Source organism: Dermacentor variabilis, chromosome 1, assembly GCF_050947875.1.
Source record: "Dermacentor variabilis isolate Ectoservices chromosome 1, ASM5094787v1, whole genome shotgun sequence".
Classification (NCBI taxonomy): domain Eukaryota; kingdom Metazoa; phylum Arthropoda; class Arachnida; order Ixodida; family Ixodidae; genus Dermacentor; species Dermacentor variabilis.
Window position 1 is genome coordinate 24,607,144 of NC_134568.1, and position 18,303 is coordinate 24,625,446.

General features: G+C 45.4%; 1 protein-coding gene across 2 annotated transcripts; it reads left to right on the forward strand.

Annotated features, from left to right (window-relative positions):
* Positions 1–768: 768 nt before the first annotated feature.
* LOC142570413 (uncharacterized) lies at positions 769–9,753 on the forward strand. Of its 2 annotated transcripts, none has more exons than XM_075678801.1 (3): positions 769–1,248; positions 3,980–4,222; positions 9,206–9,753. In XM_075678801.1, exons 1-3 carry the CDS (start codon positions 791–793, stop codon positions 9,264–9,266), a joined length of 762 nt encoding a protein of 253 aa, XP_075534916.1. In that variant the 5' UTR covers positions 769–790; the 3' UTR covers positions 9,267–9,753. The 2 variants fall into 2 exon arrangements, with proteins under 2 accessions (XP_075534916.1, XP_075534923.1); XM_075678808.1 differs by having other exon boundaries at positions 3,995–4,222.
* The last annotated feature ends 8,550 nt before the right edge of the window (positions 9,754–18,303 follow it).

The following is an 18,303-nucleotide window of genomic DNA, read 5'->3' on the forward strand; positions in this document are numbered from 1 at the left end:
AAAGTCAAGAATCATGTTTATAATTTTGTAATTCAGCAATCAAGAACAATATTACGAATCCCCAAACAACACCTAATAGTATGCCTAACGCGGAAAAATGGTATCAGCGATACACCTTCCTGAACTATGCCACTATTTTTTATTGTGACTTTCGCAAGATGCTTATATACATTGTAAGTTTCACAAAACCCTATGAATTTATATCTAAGGTTAGTCCGCTTTATGTGCTCTATAAGATGCACTTTATAGAACAGCGTTATCTGTTTTTGGTTACGAGTTACGCATATGTCAAATTTGTGTACATATATATTTTAGACTTACCACTTTTTATTAATCTTTTTTTATAAAAATGTCCAGCCATAAATTCATATCCTGCTTACCGAACTAAATAACCCCTAACTTTATTTATTAAATGCAAAACTTTTTGTCCAAATCTGTACAGAAGTTGTCTCATGAAAGTATTTCAGCGTTTCACGTCTTTCAATAGGAAAGTCCGAATATGCCAAATACATGCTCTCGTATCCTGTTTTTTTTATTATTGACTGCCGCTTTTACACGCTCCACAGTAGCTTACTTCAATGACCGCTAGAGCTGGCGAGCGCGCCAAAGTATGGCCTATTAACAAAGCGCCATAACTCGCTACACAAGGTTTAGAAATGGAAGAGAAGAAAAAGAAGAACGACACGGAGGCGACTCTCTCGCGCGCTGGCACGCGAGGCCCACGCGACAAAGGAGAATCTCTCTCGCGCTTTCGAACACACCGCTAATCGCGGCGGACGCACTTAGAACCATGGCAGAAAGGAACGGCATCATCCTAGTACCAGTCATGGGGATCGGTGTACCTGGCGGCGTCGAAATTCACCGTGTCCTCCAAGGCAGCCTGTCAATCATTTCGGAAAAGACGCCATCCCGCAAGATGCCTTCCTCGATTGCACTCGCCGCACTTCCAGATGGCGCCAAGGATGACGTGTCCTACGCGTTCAGCAACTTGGCCATCGAGGACGTCCTCGCCGACAATCGGGACCTCGTGCTCAAGCCGTGGTACAAGGTCGATGAAAGCGCTTGCGGCAGTCAGACAGGACAACCCAGGAGGCTGTTCCCGAGGACCGAGTGGTACCAGCTCCTTCGCTTGGGCGTCAAGGACACCGTGGCTCAGTGTAACTCCATGCAAGTACCATGGGCCGTGCAAGGAGCCTGGCACCAGACGGTGGAAGCCTCGAGGTTCACCGTGCGCCTACTCATACAGAGGTAACGATCAGTTCGGTTTTTTCTATTTCATTTATCAGGACCACTGCGAACATCCTCAGTGGGCAGCCCAATTTTATTTTATTTCTATACTGGGGAAAAAATCTCGTTCATGGTTTGTTTTGTCTCGCAAAGAAAAGAAAACCAACGCGTCACTTGTTGAGTAGTACAGAGTAGTACAAATCAGGAATACCTGTGTTATAGCAACTGACCATGTAGCGGATTATTCAGGTGGTATTGCGATATGGCACGATTGATGGGCAATATTGAACACGTTGTAACACGTTAAGCTAGCAGATGGTTTTTGTATGGTTGAAATGAATTCACTTTCATAACAGTACGCCGAATATTAAAACATTTAAGATATTCAAAAGAAAGAAGTGCGTCGGCAGTCGCACATATTGCTCACTTGCGTTCAAATTCCAGCCGAGCGCAATATTTAAATGCCCAGATTATTGTTAAGCGAATTCTTTAAATGCCACTTTAAATTATTCCCTCGCATGAGTAGCCGGCGCGTTGATGTGCAGTTATCCAGCTTCTGAAACTCTGCGTAAAGTGTTATCAATTTCGGAGGAAGAGTATGCAACTTCTGCGCTTGTTGCGGCTTTGACACGTCTTTTGCTTATTAACCGTAACTTAAACGTTCGCCCTATCCTCTGCGCTTGCGCCTGCTGTCGTTGGTTAGTGGCTTCGGCGTTGTTCTTCTAAGCACGTGGTAGTGCAATCAAATCCCGGACGCAGCTGCCGCAATTCAGTGGGGGCGAAATGCAAAAACGCCCGTGTACTGTGCATTGGGCGCTCGGTAAAGATCTCCAGGTGGTTGAAATTAATCCATAGACTGTAGAATTAATCTGTATATCTGTAGTTTGTTGCACTGCGGTGTACCTTATAATCAGATCGGAGTTTTGGCACGTAAAACCGCAGAATTTCATTTTATGCTCGATGCATTGCTGCTAATAAAACGTCATATGCCTCGCAAACTTCACGACAATGCGCAGCTGCTTCAGATTCCTTGCTTTATGTAATTCGAGGGTCCACACTATGGTCCATGCTGAAATCCTCTATTTCGTATGAGTAAGGTTAAGATTGGTCTCCGATATTCATGTCAGACATGCGTGGTTGGATTGCTAGCTACTCCAAGGAATGTCAGTGTTTTGTAGCCTTGTTATGAAATGATGTGCTGAACCTCAGAAGATCCTATCGAAATTCATTGAAACGGAGAATTAGTTTTGCTTTGCATGGAATAGACCAAATTTGATGTTTGTTGCTTTTCGATGAAAAACGTTAGAATCTCCGGACTCTCTGGAGAGGATTTTTCATTTAAGTAATTAACGTTAAATTCAGGAAAATCGCAACTCCAACTCCAAAAAGGAAAGCGATATCGAAGTTCAAATAAACTACGTAAACGATTATAAGCCTGAAGCGGATAAAGATTGTGTTTTCTAAACCACTCCATAAAACACGACTAAGCTGTAAGTTGGACTACTGCAAACCAATCTTAAATACTGGAACAACTTAACATAAGCTATAAATTGACAGAGCACATTTTTCCGTTTCAGGTACGCGTCCTAACAAGCGTAAGCGTTGTGTCGTAATTCGTAAGCGTTGTGTTAAACATTTTAATGAACGCATTTTAAATAGCTGTTAAACTCGTTTACGCCTCAAATGATCTTGTGGGCTCACTCAGCTGGTCGTATTCTGCTATATGCCGTAAATACAACGAATTTCATCGCTTAATCCTCTTTTCCCACGGCCAAGCAAGGAGCTACAATTAAGGGCATCGAATGCACTTGAATGAATTCTACAATGTCTCGTATCGGCACTAGTCTGGCAGAAGGAAGATAAAGCCCGCCGAAAGGGCAATTATTGCTATTCTTTTACAAAAAGACTGGAGAAGGAGCGAAGAACACGATATGTGTCAAAGAGGACCCGTCCGGAAAATGGGAGGTTTGTATCATGTACGCGTGAATATATCGTCCATAAACTTTATTTATCCGTTCGTTCCTTCGTAGTTTCGGTTTTCCAGCAGATTTCGACTCTCCTTACAGCTAGACCACACCAGTTTATTGAGTAGTGTTGCTTCAGGAAGGGTTCCAGCCCATGATTCAGTGTTATTATATTGATACATCCTCGTGTGCGATCACAGGTATAAAAAAATGGGTGCATCCGCAAATAATAATAATAATAATAATAATAATAATAATAATAATAATAATAATAATAATAATAATAATAATAATAATAATAATAATATTCAAGAATTAAAACAACAAGAACAAGATTTTTGGGTACGTACTAAATTTGCGCTCCTTTGTATATACGATGCCGCTGTCTGCTGCCATACAAATTGCGTAAGAATAAAAAACGCAAATCAACAATCAAAACATGTGCATTGAGACACTTTTTTGTCCCAAAGGGCACCTTTTCTGACACCACACTAAGTCACTTAGGAAGAAGCGGGGTATCAAAGGATGAAGTTCAGGCTTTTGCCCCTTTACGCAAAAAAAGAATGGCAAAATTGCTTGACAGAGCTTCAAACTGTGGCAGGAAAAACTCACAATAAAGTAAGCGGCGCATGGTGCAGAGATCACAGTGCACGTGGCAAGTATTGTGTTAGGACACTTCTTTAGTTACGTTTCTTTATTGATTGGAATGAAGTCGTGTCTGAATAAATAAAATCGAAGAGAAAAATTCAAACAGCAGTGTTCATTGTCTTCACGTATTGTCAACGCAGTGCGCGAGATCGGAGTACGCGTGGAGCGGAAGCGGCCGCCACCGTGAGTGGCCAGTTCGTCGATTACGACCACGTGCCTTCTGCCGAGTACAGCCTCGACGTCTTCGGCTGCAGGCTACGCATCCACCCACGTGACACACTGCCGTGCGCGTTGACAATGCTGAAATCCACCATGGCTGGTAACAACGGCGACACGGACGGCTTGGCTACTCTGAGCAGCTGCATTTGGAGGCTACACGCGAGGTAAGCCAAACACCAGTCCAGCTGAAACAATGCAGTCATTGTTCGGCCTCTTTCAGTGCTATTCCATTTTCGCCATCGTATCTCCTAAGAGACACTGTGGTTGTAGGCCAGCTATTTGCTCGTGTATGCCAACGTGTCACCCAGTAATAGGGAATTTGGCTTTACAGTCGGAGCTGTTAGGAGACAGAGAATGTACAAATGTATGGACTGTTAAGAGCATATTTCTGGTTCGGATAATCAGTCTTTTCTTTTAGTCACATACAACTTGAAATCTTAGAAAAAGAAGACAGGTAAAAAAGCTGCGCCAAGTTAACAGCTTCGTAACTGAGTAATATGGAAACGGTATGTAGGCTGTATGTACAGAGTTAAAGAGCGGACAGTACCATTGTTAACTTTTCGTAACTTTGAAGTCGACAAGGAAAGCAAGAGGCTGCGGCTTTCTTTACTGTTTCACATTCCTATGGAGACCTGAACCATACATACAGCCACCATGTATAAAAGACATATTATACCTGGAGTATTTGATGGGAGAAGAACCTTTGTACGAAAATACATGTTATAAATGTAATAGCCCACAATGAGAAATAGAAATACGACAAGCATACAACTGGTATGCAAATATTTAGAAAAAAAAAACAAGCGCGCCAACATAACAATGAAGCGATGGAGAAAATGTGTTGGTGCACGTTGTCGGTCCTCCGTGGATATAATATGCGAAAGCTCAAAGTCGCTTTTGTCACTTTTGGCTCGCAATCTGTAGTCTTGCTTGCGACCAGTCGCTAGACCATGCGGTGGTCAAGTATGGTCTTAAAAAGATAGTATCGCCTTGTGGAGGCTACGAGTCACTGTCACTGTGTCCTCAAAGGACCGAAAGAAAGGCAAAGTTGTTAGCCACCCGAATGTCGAACGAAGCCACAAAGGAAACCCATACGTGTTTCTCAGTCTAGGCGTTGTGCCTTGGCTGACATTGCCTTCGCGTTGTCAACAGCCACATGCACAGCGTTTCCTGTGAGCGCACTGAATACAGTAGAAAATGGAAGAAAACACGGCGCCAAGGATAACGCGACACAACGAGTTATTTTGTTCTCTTAGGAAGCATGCTAAATATTATGCAACTGATTTTGCGCTTCATTAGTCGTGAGAAAAATCCCGAAACTCAGGAGAGTGGTCAGTGTCCTCACGCACATATACACATCTGGATGCGTGTGGCAAACTTCAAGTGCATGCGCGAATGCAGAATGCCCTGACTCGCACTCCATACCGTCCGAAGGGTCGCGGTCGCGTCGAAACTAAAGTATTCAATGCCTATGGCCATGTGTGTCCCGTTTAAAGTCCAGCCGCAACGAAGTTTCAACTTGAATAGGTTGATTCTAAATGTGCTTTCATCGTCATCATCAGCCTGTCTTATGTCCATTGCAGGACGAAGGCCTCTGCCTGCGATCTCCAATTACCCCTATCCTGCGCCAACCGATTCCAACTAGCGCCCGCGAATTTCCTGATTTCGGCGCTCCACCATAGTCTCCTGCCATTCTAGACTGTGTTTCCCTTCTCTTGGTACCCATTCTGTAACCCTAATGGCCCAACGGTTATCTAATCGGCATATTACATGACCTGCCCCACTCCATTTTTTTCTCTCGATGTCAATTACAATATCGTCTACGCCCGTTTGCTCACTGATTCAAACCTCTCTCTTTCTGTCTCTTAACGTTATGTCTAGCAACCTTCGTTCCATCGCTCTTTGCGCGGTCCTTACCTTGTTGTCAAGCTTTCTTGTCAGTCTCCAAGCCTCTGCCCCATATGTCAGCACTGGTAAAATGCACTGATTGTACACCTTACTTTTCATTGATAATGGTAAGCTTCCAGTCAGGAGATGAGAAAGATTGCTAAATATTTTTAAAGCAATATTTAATAACAATGTTTCAGCAGCAACACATTAAAAAATATTCGAAACTAAGGCGGGAGTTTTTGTTTGTGTCCTCCGGTGGGAGACTGCAGAACTAAGTCGTGTGAGGCTGAAAAAGTTAAATACCGCGGAAGTAAAGCACTACAAATTTAACATGCAGCCAAAGGAACATGCGATTAAACCACTTGGTCACTGCTTCCGACGGTGCAACAATCACACCCTTTCGATTATCAAAGTGTTATGGGCATTTGCACGACTGTGTTTCAAAAATCGCTTTCGAGAACAGCGCTACGCTGATTGCGGAAAGTCGAGACAGCTATCAACGTAAAGATGTTTTCGAACTACATATAATTTGCCGGCTATATCGACAGTGGCCATGGTTTTATTACAGCGACAGTTTTTGCCTGAAAAGTCGAGCCAAGTGCTTCATCATTTCCTTAGGCTTCCGAAGCTGCATCTTTAACCTCTGTGAGGACAAAATTCTAGCTTTCCACAGCCTAATCACTACATCTGTCTCGTGTGTCTTGTTTTTTAGAACATCTCTGTCACCCGCCTTTTCCAATATTACCCCTGTTCTTCAGCTATTCGTCACAAACCCGCTCGTTCTACAGAGAACGCACAAGCTTCGCTCAGCAGCCACTTCGGGCGCTAGCTGCTACGTATCCAGAAAAGCTGCCTATGGGCACGTTGCAAGTGCTAGGCGGCGCCATGTCTTTCCGACCCCTAGCGCCATCTGACGAACAGTTACGAGAATGCGGTAGGATTACTCACGACGTCAGCAGCTCGCGCTGCGTGTTTGGCGCCCTGTCAAACGGTAGCGATGGCGCGAAACAGCGTGCTGATATTAATTTTAACCGGGTTTCGGGAATTACAAGATCTTGACAGCTTTTTTCGTGAAAAGAATTTAGAGAAAGGAGGTCGTCTATTTGAAGTGGGGCATGTCTACGACGTGAGGAAAGTGTTGAACTCGCACTGATCGGAAGTGATTGCTAGGTGTATTCCGCAAACGAAAAATAGCGCACCAGCGAGATGCGTGAAGCTCAGCGTGAGTTACTTCGTTATCTACGGTGTGGATGCATGAAATTATAGGTGACATTTGATTCTTGAAGATCGGCGACAGGAGACAAATTCTAGCGGGGAGCTGCGATTGCCATGCTGGCATCGCAGGGAAGTCCAAGTACGCCGCGTTAATTTCCCTGTACATACAGGACGGCAGATGCGAATCCAAAGCATTTCATCCAAGAACGCGGGGCGTACGAACGACTCGTAAGACCTACCCGAGGTATTCTAACGTTGCTCTCCCCAAACACAAATAAAGGGGAGGAACTTATCAGTTGTGTTAGGCTACGCTGGGAAGATATTTTCGCCCAAGTTACTGGAAGTGCGATACTTCTATGTTGCGATTTTTCAGTGCGTGCAAAGGAGGTTCCAATAAACCACGTCGTTAAAAATTTTTGGTGATCTCAACTGCCCCTTCGTTGATATGCTAGGCGCAGAAGGGTGTACGCCACCTCAGCCAGCTGCAACCCCTCCTCAAATCTCTCAGCAAGCCTTGGCGCTGTTTGAATGGGAGAGGATTGGGAAAGAGTTCCACAGCTTTACTGCGGTACAGTGAGGAAACAAACTACTTTGTTTGCTGCATATCCTGGTAGGCACTGCAGGTGTCCCGTTGCTACCATCATTGCTGCAAAAGCAAAGAATTCAGCGTTAACGCACTTGGCATAGCGCCGGAACATAAAACAGCTTATGCCGTCGGACGAGCGCTATCCAGTGTTGACGCCTTTCTGCTTGATACAGTCGGCTTGGAAACCTGTAAAACTTTGTTCCTCGTGAGTTGCTGTACGTGCTGTTGCAGCCCACTACGCAACAGCTCGGTTTGCTCTACGGCATTGCTCAGAAAAGGCAACAGCTACGCGCGAAACAGTGCACGAACAGGCTTTCCGAACGAAAGCGGGCCGGTCGTATCCTGCCGGTTCCGCGCTCGCCACCGCGAGGGGCGCCCTAGTAGGCGCGGGAACTACGTTCGCAACCTGCCTTCGCAATTGAAGAAAAATTCATCCAGGTTCGCGGATCGAAGCCAGTACCGACGCCTTTCCGGGGTGGTCCTTCCATCATCTGAGATAACCAGAAGTCTAGCTTAAGTGCACACAGCACAAAGGCTAATCAATCGATAAAACGAAACACATGGATTAGGGTGGACGACAATCTTCCCTTTCATGACCCTTCCGAGACCTTGTGCGCTTCAGTAGAACTGATTTCCGATGTTCAGTGACCATGTGCTTGGAGATTTGATTAATTCACCTTCTTGCTGCGATCTGCTAACCTCCTTGTTAAGTCAAATGGTACAAAGACCACCACTGAAAGACGCTGGTTCCGAAATCCATCACTACGGACAAGGACGAATCTTTCGTCAGCTGGGAAGCTTTGTTTCTGAGAAACCGTGAACAGTTTCTTTTAAAGCTTCATACTACAGTCGGGTGCATGGCAATTTTCTCTTACGTCGACCTTCCTTGCGTGTTCCGTACAGCTGATTTTCGATGTCCGCGAAGATCGACAAGACCTATTTCTTTCCTACTGCAAATGCGTGTACATATCGCAGAAAGCATTAGACAGTGCGTTTTATTTCTTCGTTTTCGGTTAGGTGAGAGAGTGGTTGAAGTAACGCGAAAAGTATACGTGCACATCCATGTTCGCTTATGCTGCTGTTGCGCATTGAAAGCGCCGCCTCCTCTTCTACAGTTATGCTCTCTAAAGTTTCTTCAGTACATAACTGTTCCTACGGCAGAACTCCTTCATATAGACAAACCTTCTTTCCTAGAAGTGTAAAAGATAAAATTATCTTTCACTCATTCTAAAGACATTGAAAGGATCATAGGTAGTTCGAAGTATGTTCGATTAACTGCGGAGAACGCATCATTAGCAGTTCAGACAAGCTCAATCCATCATAAGGCTGTTTACTGCGATTTAGTGCGTTCACCTGATCAAACATTTTTTTAAATTTTCCCATTTGGGAAAGAGAGCATTGACTCTCCTCGTGGGTGAGTCACACACAATCGCATCTTTTTTCCTTCTTCCATCAGGTTCTGCCCGCACAGTGTAGACGGCAGGACGGCGGGGTGCGCCTGCAACGGCGCACAATGACGACAGGAGTCACGTGTCGTCTCGTGCATCGCCACACGAGTAGCTGCCACCTGCTCAGCTGCACCTCGTCACAGCTGCAACGGCACAACGGCGCCAAGCCCTGCACACGGCCTTACCGCCACCTCACCTGCGCTTATCCAAGCTGAGTCGCAGACCGTACGTTCCCTGCGGACCACGTGACCGGCGACTTAAAAGTGCACTCGGATCGCAGGCACGATGGCCACACCAGACGTATGGGAGCTAACTGGGGTCTCCCCTACGTTCAAGCGCTGGCGTACCTGCGCAGGGTTTGGCGAGGCCGTCCCCAGCAACCGCTGCGAGCTAGTCGCCGTGTCGCCGTGGCCTTGTCGATAGTGCAGCTATACTGTGGCGCCGCTTGCGGCGAGTGCGGGCCCTTTTCTTTCGTATATTTATTTATTTTTACAATGTATAGGTGTGTAAGTAGTGTTGTTATATCAGTTTAGAATAAAGTTTTTTGCGATCGAAATATGTTGCTATGTTTATTCCTGGGGCATGGTATTTGTGGGCGATAGGAATGGGCGAAATCGAATGAGCCCTGCACTCTATTTCTTGCTGCCACTGTTTTTTTTTTTCATAACTATTCCGTTTCCAAGCGACGACGTGATCTCGGCAACCTTGCCTCGCGACTTGGGGGCCAGACCAGAGAAATGGTTCTGTTCGTGTGCTCGGCTGTAATATCCTGCAATGTACTCTAACCCACGGACGCACAGGGTTGGCTGACATTTCACGCCGTGTTGCTCGAAACAAAGTCCCTATAAAGACACCAGGATTCAGCCTTCGCTTTTAAGGATCCTTTAGAGGACAGACGCAAATTCGAGCACACAGTTACATACGCAAAGGAGGGCATACGCATCCTTATATCCTTACGCATCCTTCATCCTTACATACGCAAGGATGAAGTAGAAGCACAAGAAAATGATTACCCGGATTATTAATTGTATTATTATTATTATTATTATTATTATTATTATTATTATTATTATTATTATTATTATTATTATAAGTTCGAGCCTTGCTTAAGTGTTCCTTTAACTCTGGTAGCCCACAGAGTATCCGTTCCGATAACAATACGAAGCGCAGCGTGAACTTTTCCCTAAGGGACTATACGTAGGCATGTACCACTATCTTGAAAACATTTATTGGTCGTTCGTATATGTGCCAGCTGACGATCGTTTAATTGTTTTACGAAGGTCATGTAAGTTGACTTGCGCATATTCGTACCTACAAAACGGCTCAAAATTCCTCACTGGTTTTGTGAAGTACTAAGAACGACAATAAACCTGAAAGATCGCGCACACAGAAAAGCGGGGCAAACAGGCCTAGATATCAAGATAGTTCAATTTAGGCGCGGTCATTACCTTTGCAATTTTATTATAACAATGGTCACTTAATCCACATTGCACGTGTTGAAGCCTGCAAGGGAGGTAAATCAAACATGTCTGTTCGGTCTTTGATCTAAATATGCTTCTACCTCAAGTAATATTCATTCTCACTCTGGTACCGTGCGTTCGTGTGCAAAGGATGTTACCTGCATGCAAGTAACATATTTCTGCTGGACACACGATAATACTTTCTCTAGAAGTGATTCTTTGCTACCGGTTAAATACTCTGCGAACAACATATTATTGAAGACCGTTCGGGTCAATCCTGGTGAAAAAAGATTGGTACAATACTCCTTCTGTACTGCTGAGAAGGAGTGATTTGATCTTGTCGTATTTAGAGCATATCCACTTAGAGCACAGACGATTATCCCAAGGAATGCTGAACGCACGCACGTCGAATTTTGCGCCGTGCTGTGCCCGATTTTAGGGAGCACAACACTTCTTAGGTATGTCGATGGTAATATAACGCCATTAATAAAATGCGGACCTTGTTAAAATTATATGGGGAGATGGGCAGTTACGCAATTTTGGAAAGCACGAAAAATTGGAGACGTTATCCAAACTGAACTAACTCGGGAAGGCGACTACAGACACATTTCAACGCGCACAGCATTCAACAAAATCTACTGGGCGCACAGTTTATAACGAGTCACGCAATAGATCTACGATTGCAATGGCAAGTAAAAACAATGTTCCCGTGCCAGGGCGCACCGTTTGACAAGCCTGACAGCCAAGGTGAGGTGCGTTATTTGGATCGGCTACATTCGATGGCGTAAGGTCGCAGACATCAGGCAGTGCTTCGAGGCTAACTTCTTCCAGGCGGTATTGGTAGAACCGATGCAGTCGTGGAACGAATCAATGACAGCGTTTCCACTCTTCGCTCGCGGTGCCCATATATATATATATATATATATATATATATATATATATATATATATATATATATATATATTTATATGGGCGTCCTGATGCATCCTGCCATTCTGCAGCTTGGACCTCGCCAATATCGAAACTGAAGCGTCATATGCCTTTTTATTTCTATACCGCTGTCAGCAAACTTGTTTTGTATAATAAACCAGTTACATTCTACTTTCTCAATCGTATACCATCGCAGTTTATGTCAGCAAAACGTCTGCTGATGCGAATGTAACTCGTCAGATTTTCAGAATGAGGTGATTGTGCCTGCTTTCATTGCAATTAGCATGTAGGGCGTACGTAGAAAAACCTTGCTGTCCGTTTTAACTTTTGTGTAGGTTGCGCGGCCGCAAAAATGTAAAATTCCAAGAAAGAACAATAACCTAGGACATTTTGATATTACATGGTTTCGGCTTATTGCTAGACACGTTACATATTTAGAGCTTCAACATTTAGATCCTTGTTGGGTGATGTCCATATACAGGTGAAGTGCATTGCCTTTTCATTTAATTCGAAGTTATTCCTGAAATACAAGCTGGCGATTCTCGACTAAAGCATCAGATGCTTCTAAGTAATGTTGCATGAACCCCCCAAAATTTGTCAGAACGCTCAGACTTCATCCTAAAACCAGTAACAGAGGTATGGACGTTCACCTCTATCTGCATTGGAAAATTAATCATATTAAACTCCTAGGGACTGTGACGAAAGCCAATGTTTCACCGTCTCCTCCTAAGATGGCGGCGGTGGGACTTCAGTTTTGCGACATGACTTCCACGACAGCACGTAAACAAAAAACACCGTTGGCTGCGACCATACACGTCAATTGATGTTGCAATGACATACTGCGCTGACGTGTCGCTATTCGCTCTCATCCCGCGGAGTCTGAAGTGGCTCGACGCGTGAAATAGAGTCGGAAGCTGATGATGGAAAGCTTTAATTTTATATCGTCTCCAAAAAGCGTAGAACAATGACCAGGGAGATCTCCAAACCTGGTGATCCTGTCGGCAGATTCGAGTTTTGGCTTTCTTGGTTTCCTGACAATACATCAGCAAGCACGGGGTTTCGATAGAAATTTCGGCCTGACACTAAGATGAATCCTAAATGAACGCGAAGAATTCTCCCGATGTCTCATGCATCTGTGACTGCAAGATTGAATTGATCTCAGTTCAGGGCTGTGCCCCCAAAGCCTATGAAAGTGCTTTGAATACCGGCTTATAGTGCATGAGAAAGCGACCAAAGCTTCCTCATGTGAAGAGCAGGCAGTCGCAGGAATGTTCTAAGCTTGTCTAGACTAGCCTATCATATAAGCTTCCTCTTCCTGACTACACGCACATTTATTTAGGTGGAGCAATTAGTTATGTGGTTTTTGCTGTATGAAAATTACACATAAAAGATACGAGGATATTTATTGTCACATATTCTGTTTTTGTAGGCAGTGCATTGGCCAAGGCCACATATTTGGCTTCTTTAAACACATGTTATTCATAAGCTTCACATCATTTCTGCTTAGTTCACTTACTATGGCTACCAGGCCACCTAGCCATTCACATTAAGGGAATTTCACCTCCACGTGCTTCTTTTCATTGTACGGTGGTCACTATGCTTCCACGTTCCAACTATTACTTATATCACTGCCAGTTAGGTAACATAGCTTTCGATGGCGGCAAAATGCAAGAACGCCGGTCTGCCGCGCATTCGGATCAAGTTCAAGAAACCGCGGTACTCAAAATTTATCCACCTCTTAGAGTCACTATGGCGTGCCTCGAAATGAGAATGTGGTTAGGGCAGATAAAACCCCATAATAAATTTTAATTTTAATATCGTTAGTTTTCTTTAACGAAGACAGAAAACGCCTTTCACTAACAAAATGCATAGTATTTCTACATCAACAGCATTCTTCGAAGAAGCGGTCGTGTCCTACACGACAATGTGCAGTTTCATTATAAACCTTGGTGGGCGCGCCCTTCCCACCAGTTCATTTTAGAGTGGAGCTATTAAAGAAGTTTCCACCAGCGTTTTCAGGTGCCCATGGTGAAAGCTGACGGTGTGAGGGGTTGTGCTCGGTACCAAATGTTCATCAAAGAAGCGTCAGCAGGACAACATGACCCGTTGTCCAGGCTTTTTTATTTGGAACGTTATTATCAGTGATTATAAAATAGGGAGCTAGCTTTCCTCTCTGGAGTAAGAACAACAACTTCGATGAGCGGTCTTTATAGCCGGTAATTCCTGATTTCGCTTCTTAGGGGGCGTATTATAGACCTCACGTTGGAAGTACGCTTGAAGTTTTCACGGCTGCGCAGCGAAAGCCGACTGCGTGGTGCAGCAACAAATCCTGCTTGAGAGCCGACACGCAGTGGGAGCCAACGCGTCGGTACGCAATCATCAATAGACAGCCAGCAAACAATCCCCTAGCAACTCCGAACAGCGAGTGAACACGCTGATGCAGCTTCACCGCCGGTATGCCTAAGTTGCTAAGATTAGCATACACATGGGAAGGATTTGTTTTTATACTTCCGCATACCCGGTGCTATAGCGACTGCACTGTAATAGATTAGTAATGAACTGTAGTCTTTTGAACACTTTGATTTTCCGAACGGTTTTCCATTAAACGAAAACGACTTGTGACGAAAGCTTCGCAATCTTGCGTTCATCTTGTGTAGTACTGTTGTGCACCCGCTTTTAACATCGGTTTGGGCTACTGCAATAGGAACTTTTTTTCAATCCATCTCCGATTATTTCTGCGAAAGGGGAAGATTTCCTTGTATTTGTGTTGCTAATTTATGCAATCACTACTATATTTTCTTGATTTATTTCTCATGAATATAGACATGCAGATTCAAAGAGACAGAGAGCAAGAATTTTACCTGGTTACAATATTCAGAATCCACAAGCAGAAATTATTTCCGTAGCCGCAATACTATGGAGGTCCAAAGAATTTTCCAGCACGCATAACCAATGACACCAGACATAATCATTGCATGGACCAGCAAACACGAATCTTGTCACGGTAACCAGCGCGCACACGCTGTAGCTAGAACACACGGCGCCGAGGACCACGAAAAGGAGGACGCTGCAATAAAGATAAAACCTATTTTCTCCCTATAAAGCACTAGTCTAAAGGAATACCGCCTTTTAGGTCAAATTTGCTTCGCGTGTTCAGAATCTCTCACACAAGACGATACCCTCAGTCGCCGACATTTACAAACACCTTCCCCTATGTAATCCTCTTTTGCGCAATGCGTCCCACCCTGCACTCATCCAAATGTCCACACTATGACCATTACCCCATCCTTTATTCACACAACCGTGGATTTCTTACGAACACACCTCACTCCGGCCCCTACCCCACTTTCTTCCCCCATCACAAACTCCATACTCGTACAGTGGCACCCGCGTGACAAAAGTGAGCTCGTGTGGCGGGCGCTGGTGAAGACAGAGCCGCGGGGGTCCTGGACTGAAGACCGCACTCTCCTGAACATGCGTTCATCACGCACCACGAGCTATCGGCGTTCGTTCCGTTCCAACCCCAAGGCAATAGGCTAATTTGGGTAGGGTGCAAAAGAACGTGGTAGATGATTTATTTCTTTAGTTTACGCCGAAGATATTAGCCTCTAGTTCTTCGAATTTTTCGCGCTGTCCTCACGGGAAACAAAAAAATTTCACCGATGATTACGATACTCTAAAATGCGAAACTTGAGAGCAGATCTATACATGAAAGATGTATGCGTGTAAATATTTTGGATTATTATATAGGTACACGGATTATATTAGCAAGATAACGCCGTGGGTAGCATGGCAGGCGCGGACATTCTGTCTCGAGCGGCACATGGCAAACGGATCTAAGTGTGGCCCGATTGCCCCACTAATAGGCAGATTAAGAGAGGCAGCGCATGGGTGACGCGCAGGCGAGATTCACCGCAGTCGCCGCCGGCAGACCTCCACTCACGCAGTGCTTTGGTTCCATATATGTTATCCGTCGACCCGCTCGCCGTATGCCTTCTCGATGGCGTCGTCGGTGAAGACACAACGGCGCACTATTCTATAGTGCTATCGCGTAGCGGTCATCGCTGCCGAGCCCGTCGTGTGTGGCACTACGCTTTTATTCTCCCGCTTTCGCCATACCCTCCTCCACTTCTTTCCCCTTCATGGTTCAGCTGCACCTCCTACGCTTTACTCCTTGCGCTCTCTGCGCTATCGCCGTCTTTCATCCCCCGCTTAGGTTACGCCGAGCACGCCGACACTCAACGCAGGAACTGGCATCTAAGAGCTGCGCTCTAAAGATACTTCATCAATTGAAGCGAAAAGTGCATACAAACTCATATCATATCACGCACACAACATACAACACAGCATCCGTTTCGAAAAAGAACAAGCACAAAGGAAGCATCCAAACCACGTAATTGATGATAACGCACTCGTATTAACAATGCGAAGAACGTTGCGCTCCCTGCATACGTTTGCCGCTTAAAGTGTACTCTTGCGGAAGCTGCTACAGCGAGGGCAACTTTCGACGTGGAGTGCGACGTCGCTGTTCTCCCATATATAAAAGATACAGCCTTGCAACTTAGTGTATTGTTGTCGCCCCACCGCTACGGGAAGGCAATGCATAGTTATTATAGAACTCCAATGAGAAGCGTGAATACGAGGAGCGTCAAAGAGAAAAGAAACGGCAATACTACCTATGGCGGCCTGCTGCCGCTGGTCGTAGTGCCATGGGATTCCAGCACTGGAATCCAGCGGGGAGACTCCAATGAATTTCTAGTCAGTCGCCTTAACCGCTCGGGCACAACTGCCTTTTCTTTATATTGTATGGGAGCAAAGCTTACAGAAAACGAAATCGCTAGAGAAATTTAAGGTAAGCGAAAATGCATTCAAATGTCAGGCAAGGACGTGTAAACGACCAATAAAGACATTCAAGCCCTAGGTCGTTTATTCGGGAATAGGCTGTTTACGTTCGTAGTATGTGCGCTGCAAAAGGAACATCGGCCACCACTGCCACTGCCACTGTAAGTCACCAGCACGCCGTTGTTATTACAAGGGTCGCAGCCAGTATTGGGGCGGTTTATGGGGCTTCAGCCCCTCCTCCTCCTCCTCTGCCCCCCCCCCCGAAATTTTTCCGTGCTGTCATTTACCGCCGACCGAAACAAGCTCAGGAGTCGAAAATCGTGCCAGATTTTGTCTATAATATATTTTTCACGCTCGAAAAGACATTTCAGCTCCAACACTGCGAACTCGGGCTGGATTTCGCGGCAACGCCCATAGGCCAGGAGTCGCATAACGCAAGGAGTCCCTTCTAAGCACGAAGTTTCAAGGTCGTTTTGAAATGGAACGGGCTCGTCGTGGCATCTTGTAGCGGCCGTGGAATCTATGGAGTGGATGGTGGACTGACATTTCCAAAGTCGTGCTTTATTTAGATTTTCAATTGCGGAACTTTGTGGGTTTAATGTTGTTATAAACAGTTGACGCCAAAGGTGCACTGATTCTTTTAAGGTCATACATCAGACCATACAACTAGACAAACGAAACGAACACACCATCAGACAACCTGACAAAGTACGCAGCCAGGTCCGATGAGACGAAGCATTGTGGTGGTTCGTTTTTACCGTCGTGTGAAACAAAACGATGTCAGCATTCTTTGCGCCAAAGCATCCATATCAAGAGACGAAAACCAGCAAAGGTAACTACGCTCTTATTTATTTTTCTATTTTAACTTTTATTCGGGAGGACACTTTGAGCCTCTTCAATTTTCTTGTTGTCGCTACCCGCGAACTGCCAGAGCCAACCAGAGCGCATGCGTTTTTCTCGTGTTGCCCTGACCACCGCGTGGTGCACTTCGGTGCGCGTTCGTTTTCTCTGGCCGAGTGAAGTTTGGCCTTCCAGAGTTTTCGATGCTTTCTGGCTAGCAGACGAGAAAAAAAAACAATGGTCGCTCACCGCTATCACTGCGGGGATTTGACGCTTGAAACAGGTTCGCTTGAGCGCAACCTCTCCGGAAAATTTTGTCTCGCCTAGCTAGGTGACGTTGAGTTTGCTTGCGTCTATAGTGGACCAAATAAAGTTGTTCCAATCACTCACTCACTCTCGCCGATGTAGGATACTGTTACGGTTGGTGTGTAGCACCCCGGGCAAAAAGGATGCTCGACCACGATGCCTCAGTGAAACGAAGAATGGACTCCTAATTTGTTATGGTTGTTTCGAGTGGATGCCGGTCGAGCGGACGCCCCGAAGTGTTCACAGGCCACTTTGCGTGTGTGCGGGAGTACCCTTTTCAGAAACGGTGTGACTCAAAGAGGCACCCCTTCCACGCACTGTCAGCACTTTCCGAGAACCAACGTCGCCTAGAAGAAAGGTCCACCGAAAGTAGAACCTGCTACAAAGCCTCGACGAGAACTTACAACTTCACCTGCTGAATGCCACCTACGTAGGCGAGCCCATCTAGGCTCACCGGAGAAAGTGGGACCAGCCGCAAAACAACGTCACCGGAGAGAGTGGGAGCAGCCACCCTTCCAAAACACACGCAGTGTGAGTCTCGTGACGTTGATATGAGCAAGGTCCAGCCTACAGCTTTAGTAGCCCTATTTAAAGGGCCCCGCAATGCACCTTTTCACTTCATTCTCTTCTTCTTATCTTTCCCCAACCATTGAATAAACCATGCAAGTTTCTCCCTAGAAGTCGTCTCGTTCTTGCCCGGTCGCCATGGTCTAACGGTTGCCTCGAAA